The sequence below is a fragment of the Anser cygnoides genome, chromosome 20 (genome assembly GCF_040182565.1).
Source record: "Anser cygnoides isolate HZ-2024a breed goose chromosome 20, Taihu_goose_T2T_genome, whole genome shotgun sequence".
Taxonomy (NCBI): Eukaryota; Metazoa; Chordata; class Aves; order Anseriformes; family Anatidae; genus Anser; species Anser cygnoides.
Window position 1 is genome coordinate 9586045 of NC_089892.1, and position 20260 is coordinate 9606304.

Below are 20260 nucleotides of genomic sequence, written 5' to 3' on the forward strand. Positions count from 1 at the left end.
CTTCCCCCCTGCACCCCGACGGAGGAGGACGGGGACCCTCTCGGCCACCTCCCACGGGTGCAGCCCTGAACGGAGCCGCGGTGCCGTGCTGTGCCCCCCCCCCCAGTCCTCCCCACGCTCACCAGCTCTTTCTGCTCAGGCTTACGAGCGGGAGCTGCCGCCCCGCGTGCTGATCAACAGCGCCGGCTACAAGGTCCTCACCTCCGTGGAGCAGTACCTGGAGCTGGTGAGCAGCAGCCTGCCTGGTGAGTGGGGGCTGCGGGGCGACGAGGGACGCTCGGGGGTCCCCAAGGTCCCTGCGCTGCTGAGAACCCCGTGGGGACACCTGGGGAGGGGAGGGGTTGGGGTTGGGGGGCTGCAGGGAGGGAGAAGGGCCCCGTGGTCCCCCCTGGTGGGGTGTGGGGTGAAGCATGCTGCTCTCCCACAGGGAGGCAGAGGGATTGTGGCAGAGGCTCTGGAGGAGCCCAGGGGTCTCGTGTGCCCCTCCTGCACCCCCAGAAGCTCCGGGGAGTCCCACATCCCGACCCCTGCCAGGCAAAGCACCCGTCTGCGCGGGTACTGTGGTACAGAGCCCCGTCCCCCGGGGCTGTGCTTGGCCTTGGCGGTTTGAGGAAGAGCCTTGACACCTCCCCGGCAGGAAACATGCTCTGGGTTTGTCGGTGTTTGCTTTCATAAGATCACGAAGCCCTGCAGATGCCTGCACAGCAGCTGCCTCCGTCAGGGTGCTCTGCCCCTAATAAAGCCCTGGGGTGCAGAGGGGCAAGGGACTGGGGGACGGCCACCCCCTGCCCCTTCAGAGCATCCTTCCCCCCGCAGGCGTGACGCCCAAGTCGGGGAACGCCCCCATCGTGAAGTGCCCCACGGATTTCCCCCTGATCCTCTGGCACCCCTACGCCCGGCACTACTACTTCTGCGTGATGACGGGCAAGGAGCAGGAGAAGTGGGGGGCGGTTTTCCAGGACTGCGTGCGGCACTGCAACAACGGTGAGCTGGGGGCTGGCCGGGGGGGTGGCCGCCTCCAGACGGGGTGCTGGGGGCCCTGCAGCGGTCCCTTTTTGGCCCTAAGGGGGCGGTTTGGGGTGAAGAGGGGGAATTGGCTGGGAGCTGGGGAGTGTCTCACCCCCGGTGAGGGTGGGAGCGGGGGGCTCCGGCCACCCGGCACGGCCCCGTGTCCCCGAGGAGCACAACGCCTGTACCAGCGTTGACAAGAGCCAGCGTGGAGCCAGCTGGAGAGACGCCGGTGTGGGGAGCCCTAATGACTATTTTCCACCCCGAGGCAGAAAATATTTGGCAATTAAAGTCATTAAAACTGCAGGCCACCAGGTCCTGCCCTCCTTCCTCCCATTCTCCGCCGGCACCAGCTTTCGGGCAGGGGCTGCGGACAGCCGGGGCAGGCAGGGCCGGGCGCCCACACCACCGATACCCTGGCAGGGAAAGACGATTTTCCTGCTGAGCCGTGCCTGGGACGAGCCCCAGGGCTGCGCGGTGCGAGCGGCGTCCTGGGGAAGGAGGCGCTGGCCCTGCAGCCTGCTCCGTGTAGCAAGCAAGGAGCCACCTGCCCGGCTGGCGAGGCACCTTTCCCTCCCGGGAGGTGCTCATAGCCCCAATATTTTAGGGGCAGAGCCACAGGGTGGGTGCAGAGCCTGAATTCCAGTGTGGGCTGTCATCCCCCCGTGGTAGCTGAAATCCGAGTGCTTTGCTCTTTCCCTTCCTTTCGGCTCTCCTTGCTCCAGAACATGTCCGTGCGCCCTCCGTGAGCCGGGGATGTCCGGGCTCAGGGGCTGTTTTATTTATTTTGAGCGTTTATTTATTTTGAGCTTTCCCCTTTCCCCCCTGGCCGCCCAGGCTCTGAGCGGGTGAAGGCAGAGCCGTGAGCCCCAGTGGAGCTGCCGGAGCCGTCCCTGCGGCTGTGCTGCTGGACCCTCTCCTCCTCCTGAGCTGGAGACGAAACAAGGCACAGACACGGGCACGGGCCCAGGAAGGGATCTGCTCGGGTGGATTTCTTGATTTTTGCAGGCTGTTTTTCTTTGTGAGACATTTCTTCCCTCCCCAGCTCCAGATTTCTGCCCGCCGCTGCTCTCGCAAGGTTTTGGATACTGTTTCAAATCCAATGAAAGATCTTTTGTTGCCGTTGAGCAACTTTTTCCCAAATTAGAGGCTCCGTGTCTGCCTCCACTTGTGATTAGTGTGGGAAGTTTCACCTCCCCTTACAAGTCTCTGGATTTTTGTAACACCAGCTCTTCCATAAGGACAGGGGACGAGTGATGTCACCTCTCGTCGGGGGTGTGCAGAGTCGTGCCCCACAGCCTGGGCACCCGCGGGACCCCCACCCCATTTGGCCTGGGTGCAGCATCGCTCCTGGTGCCCAGCACCCGACACACGTCACCGTGGGAGCCTTGCCAGGAGAGGTCCCAGGCCTGGCATTTGCATCCCATCCCGGACACCGACGTGGTGCTGGGCGAGCCCAGCCGCCGCTCGGCGCTCAGCAAGGGCCAGACTCCAGCTTTCACAGCGGTTCCGATTTCTCCCCACGTCTCGAGCTGTCCCTTAGGAAAAGCTGCTTAGGCTGGGAGTTAAAAGCGATCATCTTAAAAAAAAAAAAAATCCCTGTGTGTTGGAAGACGCCAACAGCCCGGGGCTGCCCTTGCTGGGACGAAGCCACCTTTGGCCGAGGCTCCCCAGGACCTCTGCCCCGGGGGTGTGGTGGGTCCCTCCTGCCCCTGTCACCAAGCCCAGGTCACTCTCCTGGGGGGTCCTGCAAGGCGAGGGTGCAGAGCCAGCACCGAGGACCTTTACCCTCGCTGCTCTCTGCTTTAGCATGGAGTTTAGCAGGGTGAGGGCTTTGTGGGGGTGTCCCAGGGCTGTTCCCTTTTCCTGCAGGCACCCAGCCTTGCTGCGGCACAGCGCCAGCGCTCCCGGGGCTGGGCAGGGTGCGCGTGGGGCGGGTGGCTCCGGGCCGTCCTGTCCGCTCCCTGGGGTCTGTGGACGTGGCAGCAGGGGACAGGTGGTGACATCTGTGCCCCCCCCTTGCGTGGCAGCCCCACGCCGGGGTGAATCAGGGCGCTGACATCCTGGGGGCAGCAGAACCGGCTGGAGCATGCCGCTGCTGCTGCTGCGCCTCCCCGCCGGGCGCTGCCGTGACTCATCCCCGCCGCCCAGCGCCTTCCTCCTCCTCCCCTGCTGCTCCGCATCCCACGGGGCCCCCCTGCCTCCAGCGCGGCCCGGGCACCCCGGGGCCCCATCCTCCAAGGAGGTTCGCAGGGTCCCCAGGTCCCCATGCACCACTGGGATCCACCGAACCCCCTGCCCCTGCTGTGCCCCTGGGGTTTGCAGGGCCCCCAGGTCCCCGTGCACCATCAGAGCTTGCAGAGCCCCCTGCCCTGCTCAGCTCCTGCTTCTGCCGTGCTTCAGGGCTCGCCGAGCCCTTGAGTCACTTATGCAGCACTGGGGTTTGCTGAGCCCCTACTCCTGCTGTGCCAGCAGGGCTTGGTGAGCCCCCAGGCACCACTGGGGCTTGCAGAGCCCCCCCTGAACCTGCTGTGCCCCTGCTTCAGGGCTCGCTGAACCCCCACGGTGCATAAAATCCCCTGGTCTTGCCGAGCCTTTTTCTCCTGGGTGCTTTCCTGCCCTTTTCCTTCCCAATCTGTGGGAGCCCCCCCAACCCCTGGTGTAGCTGGGGAGCTGTCAGGGCCTCCCCCAGCCCCACTGACAGTCCTGGGCTCTGTGCAACAGCCCTGGGGACGTGGAGGATGTGGGGGACATGTGATGGCAGGCTGGGGATGCTGCCAGCGGCTCCCCCTGGTCCCCAGGCTGCCCTGCTCACTCGCCCGCTCCCCCCCTCGCCCCCCAGGGATCTCCGAGGACTCCAAAGTGGAGGCCCCAGCCTTCACCGACGCCGTCCGCATGTACCGCCAGTCCAAGGAGCAGTATGGCACCTGGGACATGCTCTGCGGCAACCAAAGCCAGGTGAGGGCCGGTCCCTGGGCTGGGGGGGGTCTGTGGGGCCGGGCGGGGTCTCCAACGCCTCCTCCCTTCGCAGGTGCTGAGTAACCTGGTGATGGAGGAGCTGCTCCCGGAGCTGCGGAGCGCCATCGGCCCGCGGCTCAAGGGCAAGGCTCAGGAGCGCCAGCGGACCTGGATCCAGGTATGGGTGGTGGCCGTGGGGACACCGGGGCCAAACCTACACCCCCCCTGCAACCTCCTGCCCCCACACTGGGGCACTGTGTCAGTCCCTGTCCCACCGGGCTGGGCGCCTGGTGGCTTTCCTGCTGGTGGCACCCCCCCGGCACCCCTCTGTGCCATCGCACGCAGCCCTGCCTGTCCCTCCCTGCTTCCCAGAGCGAGGGAAGCAAACGGGAAGAAGCCCGGCCCCCGAGCAAAGCCCAGCCCAGCTATATTTAGCGAGCCATTTTTAGGGCAGCGCAGGCTAAATCCAGCCCAGGACCTTGCCAAAGGCTGAGCACATTTCAGAGCTGCCCGTCACAGCCTTGTGGCCAGCGGGGTTTCCACCCAGCACGTAACGTGCTGCTGAGGTAGCGTACGGAGGCACAAACACTGCTTTTTCTGTAGTTCTGGTCTCCACGGCACAGCCCAGGGTGAATGTGCAGAACTGGGAAGGGCGAGGGAGGGAGGGGAAGGACAGCCCTGCCGCCTGCTGGCCCCAAAATCGCAACATCTGGCTTCAAAGGGAGCTCCAGCAGCCACGTGGGGCTTGCGGGGTTGAGTCGTGCCCGGTGTCCCCCTGCTCGGGGACCTCCCGTGGCTTTGTACACGCCGGGGGCTTCATTTCACCCAGCTGGGTGCTGGCACCCCCCTGTCCCTCCCCAGATCTCGGATGCCGTGTACAGGATGGTCTACGAGCAGACCAAGGCCCAGTACGACGCCATGGTGGCCAAGTGCGAAGTGGAGCGGGCGCAGATGGAGAGCACCATCCGCACCGACATGGACCAGATCATCACCTCCAAGGAGCACCTGTCCAGCAAGATCCGAGGTGAGCCCCGGGGGGATGGGGCGCAGGGGGGCTGTGCACGCATGGATGTGTAGGTGCACACGTGTAGACATGTAGGTGCGCGTGCACGTACGACCAGCTCCTGGTGGGATGTTTTGCCAAGGTGCTGCTGTTTCTGGGCGCATTGTAGCTCCTGTTGGCACAGCCCGGGGCAGGTGCCAAGCGAGCACACACACAGACCTGCACTCCTCAGGGAGCTGGGGGATGTGGGAGGTGGGGGGCAAGGTGGGCAGCGAGCCCCAAGCAAGGCGGTGGGGCAGGAACAGGTTCAACACAGAACAAGGGCCACCTTCAAGAGCTCTTTGCCTTGCCCTGTGGGTCTGGGAGACTTCTCCTGGAAGTCTCCAGGGCTGTAGCTCCCCGGGGGGCTTAGGGACTGACTTGCAGAGCTGGGAGGGCGGAGGAACCTCGCCGTGCTCACCCCTGCTCTCTGCCCAGCCTTCGTCCTCCCCAAGGCGGAGATCTGTGTCCGCAACCACGTGCAGCCCTACATCTCCTCCATCCTGGAGGCCCTGATGACCCCCACGAGCCAGGGCTTCGCCGAGGTGCGGGAGGTGTTCTTCAAGGAGGTGACGGACATGAACATGAACATCGTCAACGAGGGCGGCCTGGAGAAGCTGGTGGAGGTGAGCACTGGCGGCGGGTCAGCGGGATGGGGCTTGGGGTGGCAGGGCCGGCCCTGGGGACAGACCCCGTGGGGATGGAGCTGGGGGTACCCTGGGCTGTGAATATGCCCTGGGGATGATGCCCGTGGGGTGGTGCGGGCTGCTGGGCAAGGCGTGGGGTGGCGTGTGCCATCCCCGGCCCTGCTGAGCGTGGCCATGTCCCCAGTACATGGAGAAGCTCTCCCACCTGGCCTTCCACCCGGTGAAGATGCAGTCGTGCTACGAGAAGATGGACCAGCTGAAACTGGAGGGCCTCCAGCAGCGGTTCGACGTCTCCAGCACCTCTGTCTTCAAGCAGAGGGCCCAGATCCACATGAGACAGGTAGGACGGGGACCGGGGAGGGGGACAAATCCCAAATCCTGTGTCCCTGAGGCTGAGCAGCTGGGACACGGGGACAAAGCCACCCCAGCACCCTCAGTCCTCAGGGTGGAGCCCGTAGATGCCAGGCAGAGCTGCTGGGAGCTTTGCCAGTGTACAGGCTCGTCCCGGTGTCCCAGTGCCCCCAAAAGAGCCCCCCGCACACCCCTTGCTTGCCCCCCCAGTCCCCCCACTGGCGCTGACCCCATGGTTCTTGCCGCAGCAAATGGATGACGCCGTGTACACCTTCGAGACGCTGCTGCACCAGGAGCTGGGGAAGCTGCAGGGCAAGGATGACCTCTGCAAGTCCATCCAGCGCATCCTCGAGCGCGTGCTCAAGGTGAGGGCTGGGGGCTGCTCCTGCACCTGGGACCCCCGGTGGCCTTCACCCGAGGGTGAGGAGCCTGGGGAGGAGGCCAGCGGTGATGAATAACAGGAGTCTTCTGGGGGAATACTTCTTCCTATTGAGACTTTCATGCGTTTTGCTGAGTTTTGGGGCTGAGTTTTGGAGGACCCAGAGCCAGGGTTTGGAGTGGCCCAAACACTTCTGCAGAAAGTGGGGGGAGAGCACAGGGACTGCATGGGTGGAAGGGTGCAAGGGACAGAAGAACCCGTTCAGCCCCGTGGAAATGGGACCAAAATACGGGGTTGTGCCCACGCCACCCTGCGGCCCTCATGGGCGCTGACCCAAGGCCGCTCTCGCCTGCCCTGCAGAAATACGACTACGACAGCAGCACCGTGCGGAAAAAGTTCTTCAGGGAGGCCCTGCTGCAGATCACCATCCCCTTCCTGCTGAAGAAGCTAGCGCCGACCTGCAAGGGGGTAAGAGGAGGGGAGCAGCGCTCCGTGGAGGGGCTGCGGCATCCCTCACGCATCCCTCGGGACCGGGACCTCCCCGTCCTGCACCCCGCTGACCGGCCTCTCCCCCCGCAGGAGCTAGCCAAGTTCCAGGAGCTCATCTTCGAGGACTTCGCCAGCTTCATCCTGGTGGAGAACACTTACGAGGAGGTCGTGCTGCAGTCGGTGATGAAAGACATCATGCAAGGTAGGGAGACCCCACAGTGTGCAAGGCCAGTCTGGTGCTGGGTGTCCCATGAGGAAGGGGTGACCCCACGCAGGGTGCTGGGTGTCCTATAATGGGTGACCCCATGCAGGGTGCTGGGTGCCCTACAAGGAAGGGGTGACCCCGTGCAGGGTGCTTGGTGTCCCATGAGGAAGGGGTGACCCCACGCAGGGTGCTGGGTGTCCTATAATGGGTGACCCCATGCAGGATGCTGGGTGTCCTACAAGGAAGGGGTGGCCCTGTGCAGGGTGCTGGGTGTCCCATGAGGAAGGGGTGGCCCCATGCAGGGTGCTGGGTGTCCCATGAGGAAGGGGTGGCCCCGTGCAGGGTGCTGGGTGTCCCATGAGGAAGGGGTGGCCCCGTGCAGGGTGCCGGGGGCTGGTGCCGGCCCATCTGACGCCTCTCTCGGTGCCGCCAGCTGTGAAGGAGGCGGCGGTGCAGCGGAAGCACAACCTGTACCGCGACAGCATGGTGATGCACAACAGCGATCCCAACCTGCACCTCCTGGGCGAGGGCATCCCCATCGACTGGGCCGAGGAGCACGGCGGGCAGCCCGAGGCCGAGCCGGCCGCCGACAAGCGCCGCAGGGCCAAGCAGGTGGTGTCGGTGATCCAGGACGACGAGGGGGCCCTGCCCTACGAGGCGGGTGCCGAGGCGCTGCTGCCCCCCAGCTCCCCAGAGCCGCAGGAGCCGGAGCCCGCGGTGCCGCCGGGGTCCCCAGGCGGGGTGGCAGAGATCAGGGAGATGCTGGCGAAGGAGAGCACGGAGGAAGCTGCCGGCGGCCAGGCTGAGGAGCGGCTGACGAACGGTACCCACGCCACGCGGCAGAGCGGGGCCACCGAGGAGGTGGTGGCAGCGGGGTCTGCGCCGGGAGACGACCCCCTGCGGGGTCCGGCCAGCGATGGGGATGGGGCGCGCCGTGACGCACCGGTGCCACCTGCATCTGGGGCCGGGGTGCCTTCGGGAGATAAGGTGCACCACCCCACAGCACCATCACCTGCACCTAGAGCCGAGATCCCATCAGGAGATAAGGTGCATCATGCCACAGCAGCATCACCCGCGTCTGGAGCTGAGATCCCAACAGGAGATAAGATGCACCAAGCCACAGCAGCGTCACCTACATCTGGAGCTGGGGTGCCATCAGGAGATAAGGAACACCACCCCACAGCACCATCCCCTACATCTGGAGCTGAGATCCCATCAGGAGATAAGGAGCACCACCCCACACCAGCACCTGCACCCAGAGCCGAGGCCCCATCAGGGGATGAGGTGCACCACCCCGCAGCAGCAGCATCACCTGCGCCCGGAGCCGCGGTCCCATCGCCGCCCGCCGGGACGGATTGCCACCAGCCCGGTGACAAGGAGACGGGCGAGGAGGTGGCCCCCCCGGTGGCTTGCAGCCCCCCGCAGCCCGCGGGCACGACGGAGAGCGTTGTTGAGGGGGTGCAGACTGAGTTCTAGCCCTGTGCCCGCCGTGGACTGGTCCTGGGGCTGCCGGGGCTGGAGCGGCGCTGCGGGAGAGGGAGGGGATGGGGAACACCGAGGTCACCCAACCGGGGGGGGTCCTGCTGCTGCGCGGCTGGCCGCCACCCGGGGGGGCCGGCTGGGGCCCGGCTCAGCACAGGGCACCCGCTGCACTCTGCTCTGTCCTTCTTCTGCCTTATTTCCTTCTTTTCTACTGGAGAGATGCTTTATCTGCCCCCCCCCCCCGGGCTGAGCTCTTATGCGTGGGGCCGTCTGGGGGGGCTGGAGCCCCGCTGCCTGCAGGATGCTCCCAGCTGCTGGACCCCGGCAGCGGGGACCGTCCCCTGCCCACATCCGTGGGGTTTCCCTGGGAGCCTCCCCACGGGGAGCATCTCCCGGGCGGCCTCGTGCCGTCACCAGCACCAAGGGGAGCGAGGGCTGCGGGGGCGGGTGGGCAAAAACGGGACGGCGAGGGCTGGGGGTGCCGCAGCTCTGCGCGGGGGGTGAAGGGCGAGATGAGGCCAGGAGCACAGGGATGTGTGGGGCGGGAGGAGAATTGCGTGGGGGTGCTGGCACAACAGCTGCTGGCCCTTTGGGGGCGAAGTGTGGGGCTGCCTACGGCCCCCAGGCTGCTCCGCACCCACCCCTGGGCTGCTGTCACCCCGTGCCCAGGCTCGGCTGGGAGTTAAAAAAGCTTTTTCGGAGGGGAGGTGGCAGCGGTGCCACTTCAGCCTCGGCCGGCTGCTGCCTGGTTCCCAGCTGGGCATCGCCAGCGGGGCCCCCCCCCGGCCTCCAGCCCTCGGCCCTCAGACATCTGGGTTCTGGCAGCAGCTGGGGGGGGGGGGGGGCGAAGACCTGGGGCTTCGGCAGAGGCTGGCGGCAGGGTGCTGGGGGCAGCGCTGGGAGAAGGGCTTCCCCCCGCACCGGGACCCCCCGCAGGGTCGGTCACAGCCCCAGGGGACGCACCGAAAGCACTGGAGAGGCGGCTGGGGGCACTGGGCGAGACTCAGGAGCTGGCAGCGTGCGTGTGTGTGTGCGCACACGTGTGAGCGTGCGGCACGGGGACCGACCGGGACCTCGCCCCGACCTCCGCCTGCATTTTTAGGTGCCGCTGTTCCTGCCTCTGAAGGGGGTGCCCAGCCCAAACCACTTGGGGAGCCCCCCCCCCCCCCCAACCAAAGTGCCTTGCCTTGGGAACTTAAAACCTGTCTCTTCCAAGATATTTTATTAAGAATGTTATACAAATGTTTAAGATATGCTTATAATAATTAATAAAAGAACTAAAGCTTTATTTAAAGCCAGAGGAGACTGTCCTTACTCCCCAACTGCTCGCCCCAGGACACTGCTGTGTGCGGGGGGTTGGGGGGGGGGCTGTGATGGGGCTGAGGTGCAGCCCCCCCGAACCCGCTGTGAGCCGGGGGTGCCAGGGCCCCGCATCGCCTCTGGCAGCCCCACACCAAGCCGGGAGCCGAACGACCCCAGTGGTTTTATTGCCACAGGCAGCAGGAGGCAGCAGCTCCCCATCCTAAAGTGCTAACCAGGAGGCACGGGGGTGAGGTGGGGGGGGGGTGGCCGGGCCCCCCCAGCACCCGGCTCCTTCTGCAGGCACCCCCAAGGCACAGTGTGAGGGGTTTGGGGCAGGGCAGGATGCAGGATCCGTGCTGGAGGGGAGCCCTAGGGACCTGCCCCGATCACACACGGAGCATCCCAGTGCCAAAACCGCACCCCCCCAGCAGAGGGGGGGCCCAGCACCCCCACCCCCAGCAGTCAGCTCCCCAAATCCCGTGGCCAAAAGCTCCCTGAGAGCCGGGGGATAGCCCCCAGTGCCACCCCCCGGTGGCGCCGCGTCCTGCACAGCTTGGGGACGGGGACGCAGCCAGCAGACGTGACGGTGGCTGTGTGACAGCGGTGACGCCCCAGCACCCCGCGGTGTCCCGAGGGGGGGATGTCCCCACGCCTAGTCCACCCTGAGCAGCGGGTACACCACGAAGTAGCCGATGGTGGAGCCCGCGAGCACGCCGAGGAAGACCCAGGCGTTGTAGGACATGACGGCCAGCATCAGCGCGTAGCCCAGCACCACCTGCACCACGTGCAGCAGCGTCTGGGCCACGTGGAACTGGAACCACCTGCGGTGGGAGAAGCAAAAGCCCCGTCAGCAAGGGGAAAATGTGGGTGTCAGCCCCCCCGGGGCACCGGGAGTGACGTGCGGGGGGTTTGTAGGGCGCGGGGAGGGAGCTGGGCATGGGGCTGGGGTCAGCGAGAGGCTGGCGTTACGAGCAGCCTCGGGCACGGCTGGGATTAAAGGTAAGATGAAAAACCCAGGTTTTGGCTCAAAAGGCTTGTGATGGGAAGGAAATGCCCCGGCTGGCCTTGGTTGGGGCTGCACCAGCTGAGCAGTGCCCGTCCCCATCCCAAAAGGACCCCGGGGGCTGCGGGCACTGAACGCAGCCGAAAGCACCGGGGGCAGTCCCCGGGTACCCGGCGGGGCTGGGACCCCCTGGGGCTGGCTCCTGCCCTCCATCATCCCTGGGAGCCCCTTGCTGCCCCTTCGCAGCCTTCCTTCTCCGCCATCCCCACCTCCCAGCCACCCCCGGGCACCAGGCAGGGCCTAATCCTGCCCGGGCCGGGCCGTACCTGCCCTGCGTGGCCCCGTGGCCGCCGTCCCCCTCGTCGGGCTCCAGCAGCGCCTCGCGGCTGAGGCTGGGGGGCACGGCCAGCAGCGCCCGCCGCAGCACCCTGGCCTTGCCCATCTTGACCACCTCGTACAGCACCGACAGCAGCGTGACCACCAGCACGGAGAGCGCCAGCCCTGCACCAGAAGCAGACCCCGATGAATCAGCAGCTGGTTTTGTTTTTTCTTCCTCTTTTTTTTTTTTTTTTTCCCGAAAAGAGCAGCTTGCCCTCAGCTGAACAAATATTTTTCAACGGGGAAAAAGATTAAAAACAGCTTGCCAGCCACTTGCAGGAGGAGGGTTTGGGCATCTGTCGCTTTGCAGGACTGGACCTGTGGGTCTGGATAACAGCTGGGGCCCCCCCAAAGCCCGGCAGCGTGCCCGGTGCTGCGAAAACCCCGGTGTTAAGAGCTGGGTGTGGGGGGGCCGTGCCCTTTCCCAGCTCCCAGCCCACCAGCAGGTATCACTGCTAGCATTACCTAGCATTATATGCCAGAAATGCAAAAATCCCCAGTGGTTTTTGTGCCCTGCACCCCTTTCCCCAGCTGGCGAGCACAGCCAGCAGCAGAGGGACGGGGCCGGCAGCCTACCTGCGGGGGTGTGCACGCTCCAGAAGTCAAACAGCAGCACCACCCTGTCCGAGAAGAAGAAGGTCATCTGGAAGAAAGGCCGAGGACAGGGGTTAGGAACCGGCTGGGGGTGACGATGCCACCCGCACCACAGCACACATGGCCCCGTGGCTTCTGCAGGGCCGCGTGCTGAGCACCCCACGGCCCTCCCAGGGCTGACACCGGCCCCTTCCTGCCCACGGCCCTTCCCCGAATCAAAGCCAGAGGTGTGTGCGTCTCTTCTTTCTTCTGTGCAGGTTTGCTTCTTTGAGCTGCAGACTTCAAAGGGCACCTGGTGGCCCTGCCCCTCCTGCGCCCGGCACAGCCCCTGGTGCCGGGAGGGCTGGGGCTGGGGGCCGGCTGTGGGCAGGGGGCTGCCACGCGGTGCAGTTTTTGTCCGGATCCCGAAATAGAAAGAGGAACTCAAATCCCAGCCACGCAAAGCGGGCTCGACACGTACCTCTGCCTTCTTGCAGGGCAGCTTTTTCCCTCCAGCCCGTGTCTGGGCTGGCGAGAGAAATCCTGAGCTAACCCTTGTGGCGGAGAGCCGGCAGCCCAAAGCTCCAGCAACCCGCACGCGCTGCCGGGGCTTGAGGAGTGGGAGGCAGACAGCGGCTGTGGGTGCTGTCTGGAGCCTAGAGCGAAACTGGCCGGCGGCTGCAGCCCAGCCCAGGAACCCTCCGCTTTCCTGCACCTCCCACAGGATTTTCTTGCCTGCTCCAGCCGAAGCCAGCATCACCCCGAGGCTGCTGCGGCTCCGGCTGCCGGGGGCTGCCCAGGACCCATCCAGGACCACGACTGCTTTTTAGGGAGGGCTCGAAGCAGGCAGCAAAGCCGCCCAGTGCCGGCATTCCCAGCCCCGAAGAGCCTTTAACCAGTGACCACCCGAACGAGAGCTTCATCGCGCCGAAACAGGAGGAGAAAGCCTTGGCCTGCGGTTCTTCCCCAGCGAAACCGCCTGGAGCTGAGGGCACGGCTGCCAATTCTTGGTCCTTTGCCACAAAAACCTGCACTGGGTTTTCCTCCTGCCCTTGTCGGATCTCACCAGGTCCCTGCGGCTGGGACCCCCCCAGCCCTGGTCTGTTCCCCCCCATGCCCACGGTGAGCGGTGCCCGTGCCGCTCTCAGGCTCTAATTACACGCTCTGGCCACTCGTTACCAAAGCACATTAGGATGTATAATTGGCTTACGCTTTTAAGCCTCCTTTGGCAACGGATTTATGATAATTAGCCTTTAAATGAAACTATTTCTCCTTTGCATGGTTCAACCCTAAGTCTGCAGGGCCGGGCACGGCGGAGGTAACGTTACTTTGGAGACGCAGGTGACTTGCAGAAGGTCCCCGCGCTGCTCCTGGTCCCAGGGCGCCCAGCCTGGGCAGCTTCTGCCCTGTGCCCTCGGGTACCCAGCGTGTCCGGGAGGCCAAAACGATGCTCCTGGGGCCAGTGCTGCCCTGCTCCCCTCCTCCATAAAGAGAGGGGAGGTTTAGATGAGATGTAAGGAAGGAATCCTTCACTCAGAGGATGGTGAGGCCCTGGCACAGGCTGCCCAGAGGAGCTGGGGATGCCCCATCCTGGAGGCGTTTAAGGTCAGGTTGGAGGGGCTCTGAGCTTTAAGGTCTCTTCCAAACCCTTCTGTGATGCTGTGGCTCCATCCTACAGCAACACCACAGCGTGAACCCTCCGCAGACAGCAGCCATGCTGACTGTGCTGTCAAAGGTTCAGGGTAAATCCTAAAAAAAAAAAAAATCTCGCAATTTGAGTGACCCAAGCCGCAGGGTGACATGCCAGCAGGACTTCTGGTCTGAGGGGCTTGTTCCTGTCCCCAGCCACCAGTGGTGACCCACCAGGTGCTGTGGGGGCAGCACCCAGCACCTCTTCTGCACCTCGCCTGGCTTCACGCACCCCAGCAGGGCTGCTGGGGACCACCCCACGCTGCAGCTCCTCATGTGCGCGGCACATCCATGTCGGGGCTTCGCCCGTGGGGTTCCTCTTTTGAAAAACTCAGCGCCGCCTGCTCGGCGCGACGCGGGGCCGGCTGCCCGCTGCCTCCCGACCTGCTGCTCCGGTCCGACCGGGGCACCCGGCCCCGCACGCCGGGCTCGGGCTGCCTGGGTGCATCCACGGAGCCGGGGCCGCAGGCAGCGCCCGGGCGGGCTGTGGTGCCAGGCTGCCCACGCTGCAGCCCCGTGCGGGCAATGCACCAGCCTGGGACGATGGGGGGCTCATGGGGGGCGGTGTGGCTGTTGTCCCCATTGCCTCCGAGCTCCGAGCGAGCGGTGACGGCACTTGAGCTCCCGAGGGACGTCTCTGCTGTCGGTCCGTGCCCGTGCCAGGCCCTGCAGGGGCGAAGGGAGAGCCTCCGGGTGGGGACACCGTGCATTGGGGTGCGCCATGGCCGGCTCCCCGGGGCCGCTGCTGCGTGCGGTCCCCGTCCCAAGCCCGGCCAAGTCACAGGCACAGCACGGGACAAAAACAGGAACCGCGGAGCAGCTCTTGCGGGAAGATGCGCGGTGCCAAGGGAAGTGAATCAGCCTTTACGCGGCCCCTGGGAACGTGCAGGGGGGGGGCACGAGGTCGAAGAGAAGAGATTTAAAGGAGGTGGCTCTGCCGGCTGCTCCGGGGGAACCCCGGCCCCAAAAGAAGGGGGGTCTCCGGGGAAGGAAGGGGGTCCCCAGAGAAGAAGGGGCTGCTGCCGGCCGGGGAACAGCGTGCCCCAGGCTGGGGCGGCGGGGCCGGGGGGTGCCCGCACCCACCCGCACAACAGCGGTACGGGGGGCTGGGGGCTGCCCCCACCCACGGGTGCCAAGCGCGGACCCTCTGCACAACCGGGCTGGCCGCCGGGCACGGCACGGCTCGGCACGGCTGGGCACGGCTGGACCCGGCGGCAGCCTCACCTGCATGGCGGCGGTGCAGAGCGGAGCACGTCCCGTCCCGGTTCAGCCTGTCCCCGTTTAGCCTCTCCCGTCCCGTCCCGGCTCGGCTCGGCTCAGCCCGGCGCGGCTGCGTGACGCGCGGCGCGGAGCGCCCCGGGAGTTGTAGTGCCCTGCCCGGCCGTGCCTTGTCCAGCCGTGCCGTGCCCAGCCGTGCTGTGCCGAGCCGTGCCCAGCCGTGCCTTGTCCAGCCGTGCCTTGTCCAGCCGTGCCTTGTCCAGCCGTGCCTTATCCAGCCGTGCCCAGCCGTGCCTTGTCCAGCCGTGCCTTGTCCAGCCGTGCCTTGTCCAGCCGTGCCTTGTCCAGCCGTGCCTTGTCCAGCCGTGCCTTATCCAGCCGTGCCTTATCCAGCCGTGCCGTATCCAGCCGTGCCCAGCCGTGCCCAGCCGTGCCGTGCCCAGCCGTGCTGTGCCGAGCCGTGCCCAGCCGTGCCCAGCCGTGCTGTGCCGAGCCGTGCCCAGCCGTGCCTTATCCATCCAGCCGTGCCCAGCCGTGCCCAGCCGTGCCCAGCCGTGCCCGGCCGTGCCTTGTCCAGCCGTGCCCAGCCGGTGCCTTGTCCAGCCGTGCCTTGTCCAGCCGTGCCCAGCCGTGCTGTGCCGAGCCATGCCCAGCCGAGCCGTGCCGTGCCACCGGCTGTATTTTTCCTTACAGGCAAAGAGCTGGCACTGGAGTTTTCAGGCTGCATTCGCTGCTTGAAATAATGATGATGATAAAAGTCTCCCCCCTCCCCCGTGCTGCTTCTTAAAATCCTGCCTCAGCAGCTCCCCGCCGCACCGAACACCCGCGTTGGGGTGGGCTGGGGCAGCACGCCCAGGGCGCGAGGCGAGGGGTGGGTGGTGGGCGCAGCTCTCCTCCAAACCCGCTGCTGCTGGGCAAACCAACCAACCGACCGCCCTGCCTCGAAGGGGAGAAACTGGACTTAGCTCACAACTGATTTTTCTTCCTTTATTTACTGCGAAGCTGGCCAGAAGCTCTGGCTGGGGTTTTCCAGGCGGGGTGGGTGCACCCAGCACCCTGTTACAGCACAGCACGGATCCAGCCTCCTCCCGGGCTGCCCAGGGCTGCGGTGCTGGCGTGCACCCAGTCTCCTTTCCTACCCCTGCTGTGCACAGATTTCCTCTCTTTTTGCTGCAAGGTTTGACCTCCCCCTGCCGTGACACCCCCACGCACTCCTGTGGCCAGCCCTCGGCTGTTAGCAGGAACGGATACGGGACTGGGACCAGCAGAAAGGGGGCACCAGGCCAGGACCGTGCTGCAGGACGGGGACCACGGGTCTCCAACCCCCGCTGCTGGCTGAGCGGGGCCGCTGCTGTGCCTTGTGGTGCCAGGGTGCTGGTGCTGAGCGTGCCCATCGCTGTGTGAGCTGCAGCCCCAAAACGGAGCTGGGGCGCGAGGGGACGAGGCTCCAAGCATTCACGTCCCTCCCCAGCAAAGAGAAGCCCATTGCTCTCCCCTCTTCCCACTCTGGTAGCATTTTTTCCTTTTGTTTTTTTCTTTCCTGCTCTCATGATTACATGATTCTCATACATATATATATATAATATATATAATATATATAATTTATAGAGCAATGACTTCTGTAAACAATATTCTTCTACTTCAGAAGGAAGTGTAGTCCATGGCACACTGCAGCTACAGACCCGGGGGGTGGGCCCCGTGCCCCCACCTCAGCACACATCCCCCCCAGGCCAGGTTGAGGATGGGGAGGAGGGTCTGGTGCCGCGTGGGTGTCCCTGGTCTCAGCTGAAGCAGACGGGTCCCACTGTGAATCCGAACTGGTGCGAGGCGTCGCCGTTGTGGAACACGGCCAGGTCCCGCAGGGGCAGCAGGGAGAGCTCCTCGGTGGTGAACTGGAAGATGGTGTCGGTGATGGAGGACTCGTTGTCCAGCTGAAAGGAGGGCAGGCAGTGCTGACACCACGTCCCCCTACCACATCCCACCCCGTTCCCCAAGCCCGGGGCAGCTTCCCGGGGATGCTCTCCCATCCCAGCCCACCGAGCCCAGCCAGGAGCTCTGCTCGGAGCCCTGGGCACGCGATGCACATGGAGAGTCTGGTGCTTCTTCCAGGCTCAAGCCCCCCCAGCTCACCAGGCAGCCCTGCAGGGTGGCTGCATAGCTCTGCTCCCGGGAGTCCGCCAGGAAGAGGATTTCCTTCTCGGGCTGGGGCTGGCCCCGCTCCGGGGCTGGGCTGCAGGAGTAGGAGACCTTCTGTGCGGCCAGGCGGCTGTGCAGCCGGAGGAAGCGCAGCTGCACCGCGCTGGCCCCCGCGTACTCCAGCTGCAGAGGCAATGAGAGAGAGGGAGGGGTGCTGGGGGCTGCTTGCAAGGTCCGTGCCCACCACCCTGCCCCAAAGACAGGGCAGGACGCAGCCCTACAAAAGCACAGCTCTGAATTTCCTTGCAGAGGGAGAAGGTGATGCTTTTTGCCACACAAGGGCAGCAGGATCCCCTGGGCCCAGGCATCCAGGAGCTGGGAGGGCCCCAGGGGAAGGGCTTCGTGTCCCCTCAGCTGGGCACTCACCAGGAAGCCCCCAGGCAGGGTGCTGAACCACTCGAAGGTGTCCTCGGAGGCATAGGTACTCAGCCAGGCCTTGATGGGGACCTGTGGGGACCGGGGACCATGTCCCGGTGTCCCAGCAGGGGTTGGTGGCACCGCCAGGTTGAAGACCCGGCCGTGCCAGCCCACGCAGGATGGGGGGCACCCGTGGGACCGTACCTGGTTGTGGACGGGGGATATGCAGGTCTCACCCCCTGCCGTGAAGTTGCAGAAGGCCAGCAGGGCGTCCCGGGGGCTGCCCTGGTTGGGGTCGATGTAGTAGTGCCCTGCGGAGATGCAGAGCGGGGCTGGAGGCACAGGGAGGACAGCACACGGCTGCCACCCCTTCCCCAGCTGCAAACGCACAAGCCGGGGATGTGCCGTGTTCTTTCCACTCCTCATATCCACCCGCACCCTGCTGTGGGTGCACGCAATGCCCACGAGCACCCCAACACACACAACTCCTGGTGTTGGAGCTGGTGCAGGAGGACATCCTGCATGGAGGAGCTGAGGATGCCCATAAACCCTGCTGAGCTCATCCCCAAATCCTCATTCTCCCTAATGGCATTTATAGAGGGAATCCTGCCCCCCTGGCCCTGTCCTAAAGGGCTGTCCGTGGCTGGGGGACAATGCAGGGCGTCCCCTGTACCGTCGGGCAAGCTGGGGTGGGCCAGCAGCAGCTCCTTGCAGGTGGCCGCCGGGTTGTCCTTGGTGCCATCGGGGTGCTCCACCAGCGCTCTCAGCTCGCGGCTCAGGGCCTCCAGCAGAGCCCGCGCCACGGTGCGGTTCAGGCGGTCGGAGGGGTGAAGGAGGTGCTGGAAATCACGGGGAGAGAGCCCAGCTCCTGTTGGCCCCACCTCGCATTTTGGCCAGGAGCACGGCCAAGTGCTAGGGGAGGTGTGGGGTGGGCAAGGACCGATCCTGGCCGGGTGCGGGAGGGATTAACCCATCTGCGTGCTCTGCTCTTTGTGCAGAGGGCAGAGATGGGACGCGAGACAGCATCGCTGTCCCTTTGTCCCCAGCAAGCAGCAGGCACCAGAGGCAGGAGCCCCAAGCCCCACGCAGCGCCACTCACCCGCAGCTCCTCCTTGGACAGCGTCAGCGCGGGGCCGCTGGGGCCGGGGGGGCCGGCGAGACCCTGGGTGACAATGACACCGGTGACGTGGCAAGCCCCTGCCACCCTCGCAGCTCCTCCGACTGCACCAGCACGGCCCATCCCCATGGCACCGGCCACCACTTTGGGTCCCCAGGGGACGTTGGTGGCTTTGCTTACCGGCGGTCCCGGCTTGCCCCTGGGTCCCGGCTGGCCCGGGGAACCTTTCAGCCCCTGCTCAAAGATGAGGAGGAAGAGGAAGGAAAGAGGCGAGGTGGTGACATGCTGCCTTGCGTCCCCAAAGTGGGCATGGGGCTGTCCCACACCCCCAGGACGAGGACAGGAGGGGACAGTGCCCTGCAGCAGGGCTCACCCCACGCCCGCTGCCCCCACACTCACTTTTTGTCCCGACAAGCCCTGGAAGAAAAAAAGCAAGGAGGTGCCTCAGCTGGTGGCTGCCGGCCCTGCAGACCCCCGTGTGCTGGGGGTGAGGGACTTACCGGCTTCCCGGGGAGCCCAGGGAGCCCCCGTGGGCCAGGGGGGCCAGCGTCACCCTGCGGAGGGACACGGGGACGTCACACACGGCCCCGACGGGGCATCTCTCAGCCCTGAATCCTTATTACCAGCCCCTTCCCAGGTTGCTTGTGTATTTTGCACAGAAGGAGAAAGAATTCATCCCGAACACAAACACCTGCCCCGTCCGCACCCACCCCACAGGTACCTGCAGTCCCTTGGGTCCCGGCCTCCCAGGGATGCCTTGGGGTCCTTGCTTGCCCTAGGAGACGTGGAGGGGTGTAACATGGGGGGTGACATGGGGGTGTGACACGGGGGGAAGAGAAGCACAAGCCCTCCACGCACCTTGAAGCCATCGTCCCCTTGCTGCCCCAGGTCACCCCTGCTGCCCTTCTCGCCCTAGGAGAGTCAGGGAAAGAATTGGTGGCCAGGAGGAGGGTGGAAGCGGCCAGGGGCACCACCGGGGGGGGGGGGACCCTGCCCCGGAGACCCTGCTCTGGTCACTCCTGTGGCCGTATTTGATGGGGTGGGCACAGGGGGTGCTGCCTGGAGGCAGGGAGGTGTCTGCCTGGCCACATCTCCCCAGCGCAAACAGCTCCCGGCCTCCAGCAAGCCGGGCAGGCGGCTGGGGATGGGAAATTCCCAGGTCCAGCCACCTGCAAAATTTCCGGAAAAAAAATAAAAATAAAAAGAACCCTTCCATCTGTTAGCTCATATCGCTTGGGGAGGAGCAAGGAGCATTTTCGTCCTCTGCTCAGCCGCAAAGGCAAGCCTGGGAGTGCGTTATCCCAGAGTAAAATATTATTCTAGGAAAGCTCAAGGAAATGCTTGGAAAAACTCAATATGAGGAAAAACTCAAGGAAAATAAAGAAAATCCTGCGTGTGCTGAAGTCCTGTGGGAAGAAACCCCCCCGGAGCACACCCCAGCAGCTCCCTGCAGCCCCCGCCTGCTGCCCCAGCCCCCGGCCTTGCCAAATGCCCTGGCCCTCAGCTTCTGCCATTCAGCTTGCGATAAATTGAAAGCTTCATTTCTTGCTGCCTTTCACTTCCCGAAGGCTGTGAGCAGCTCCCCGCCCCCAGGGCCTGCTTGTCGCTCTTATTTACGGCCTGGAGGCTGACGGAGGGGGCGTGAGGACGCGCGGGGTTGCCTGCATCAAGGACGCTGCAGTCCTGGGCTTCAAGGAGCGGGGAAGGGGTGGAGGCACCAGCTCAGCGCCGGCCTGTGCCCCTGCTCGAGCCCCGCACACGTCACCCACCTTGGGTCCTTTTGGTCCCGGGTCTCCTCTGATGCCCTTCAGCCCAGGGATGCCCTAGGAGAGATGAAGCGACACCGCTGGCCCAGCACAGCCCGCT

At 65.2% G+C, this 20260-nt stretch overlaps 3 protein-coding genes across 6 annotated transcripts in view; 1 reads left to right on the plus strand and 2 right to left on the minus strand.

Annotated features, from left to right (window-relative positions):
• The window catches only part of NIBAN2 (niban apoptosis regulator 2), a 27324-nt gene extending 17469 nt beyond the window's left edge, over positions 1 to 9855 (plus strand). Inside the window, exons 4-14 of the mRNA XM_066980644.1 lie at positions 140 to 245; positions 817 to 984; positions 3851 to 3966; positions 4040 to 4144; positions 4828 to 4990; positions 5447 to 5634; positions 5840 to 5995; positions 6255 to 6371; positions 6746 to 6853; positions 6965 to 7076; positions 7513 to 9855. Of these exons, the coding sequence (XP_066836745.1) occupies positions 140 to 245; positions 817 to 984; positions 3851 to 3966; positions 4040 to 4144; positions 4828 to 4990; positions 5447 to 5634; positions 5840 to 5995; positions 6255 to 6371; positions 6746 to 6853; positions 6965 to 7076; positions 7513 to 8555 (2382 nt within the window). The 3' untranslated portion in view covers positions 8556 to 9855. The remainder of the gene's footprint in view (positions 1 to 139; positions 246 to 816; positions 985 to 3850; positions 3967 to 4039; positions 4145 to 4827; positions 4991 to 5446; positions 5635 to 5839; positions 5996 to 6254; positions 6372 to 6745; positions 6854 to 6964; positions 7077 to 7512) is intronic.
• SLC31A2 (solute carrier family 31 member 2) lies at positions 9767 to 14892 on the minus strand. 2 transcript variants are annotated; one of them, XM_048056999.2, is made up of 4 exons: positions 14731 to 14892; positions 11821 to 11887; positions 11193 to 11367; positions 9767 to 10684 (listed from the first exon to the last, which is right to left on the minus strand). In XM_048056999.2, exons 1-4 carry the CDS (start codon positions 14734 to 14736, stop codon positions 10516 to 10518), a joined length of 417 nt encoding a protein of 138 aa, XP_047912956.2. In that variant the 5' UTR covers positions 14737 to 14892; the 3' UTR covers positions 9767 to 10515. The 2 variants fall into 2 exon arrangements, with proteins under 2 accessions (XP_047912956.2, XP_047912955.2); XM_048056998.2 differs by lacking the exon at positions 14731 to 14892 and adding an exon at positions 12299 to 14706.
• Positions 14893 to 15697: 805 nt separating this feature from the next.
• LOC106037043 (collagen alpha-1(II) chain) overlaps positions 15698 to 20260 on the minus strand; it is a 75705-nt gene continuing 71142 nt past the window's right edge. For 2 of the 3 annotated variants that reach the window (XM_066980750.1, XM_066980749.1), the window contains exons 58-69: positions 20164 to 20217; positions 19253 to 19306; positions 19116 to 19169; positions 18895 to 18948; positions 18794 to 18811; positions 18575 to 18628; positions 18377 to 18439; positions 17951 to 18116; positions 17482 to 17588; positions 17287 to 17367; positions 16855 to 16954; positions 15698 to 16655 (exon numbers count right to left, since the gene is read on the minus strand). In XM_066980750.1, coding sequence (XP_066836851.1) covers positions 16399 to 16655; positions 16855 to 16954; positions 17287 to 17367; positions 17482 to 17588; positions 17951 to 18116; positions 18377 to 18439; positions 18575 to 18628; positions 18794 to 18811; positions 18895 to 18948; positions 19116 to 19169; positions 19253 to 19306; positions 20164 to 20217 — 1062 coding nt within the window. In that variant the 3' untranslated portion in view covers positions 15698 to 16398. Of the gene's footprint in view, positions 16656 to 16854; positions 17044 to 17286; positions 17368 to 17481; positions 17589 to 17950; positions 18117 to 18376; positions 18440 to 18574; positions 18629 to 18793; positions 18812 to 18894; positions 18949 to 19115; positions 19170 to 19252; positions 19307 to 20163; positions 20218 to 20260 lie in introns of all 3 variants that reach the window. The other variant, XM_066980751.1, reaches the window with a different exon arrangement.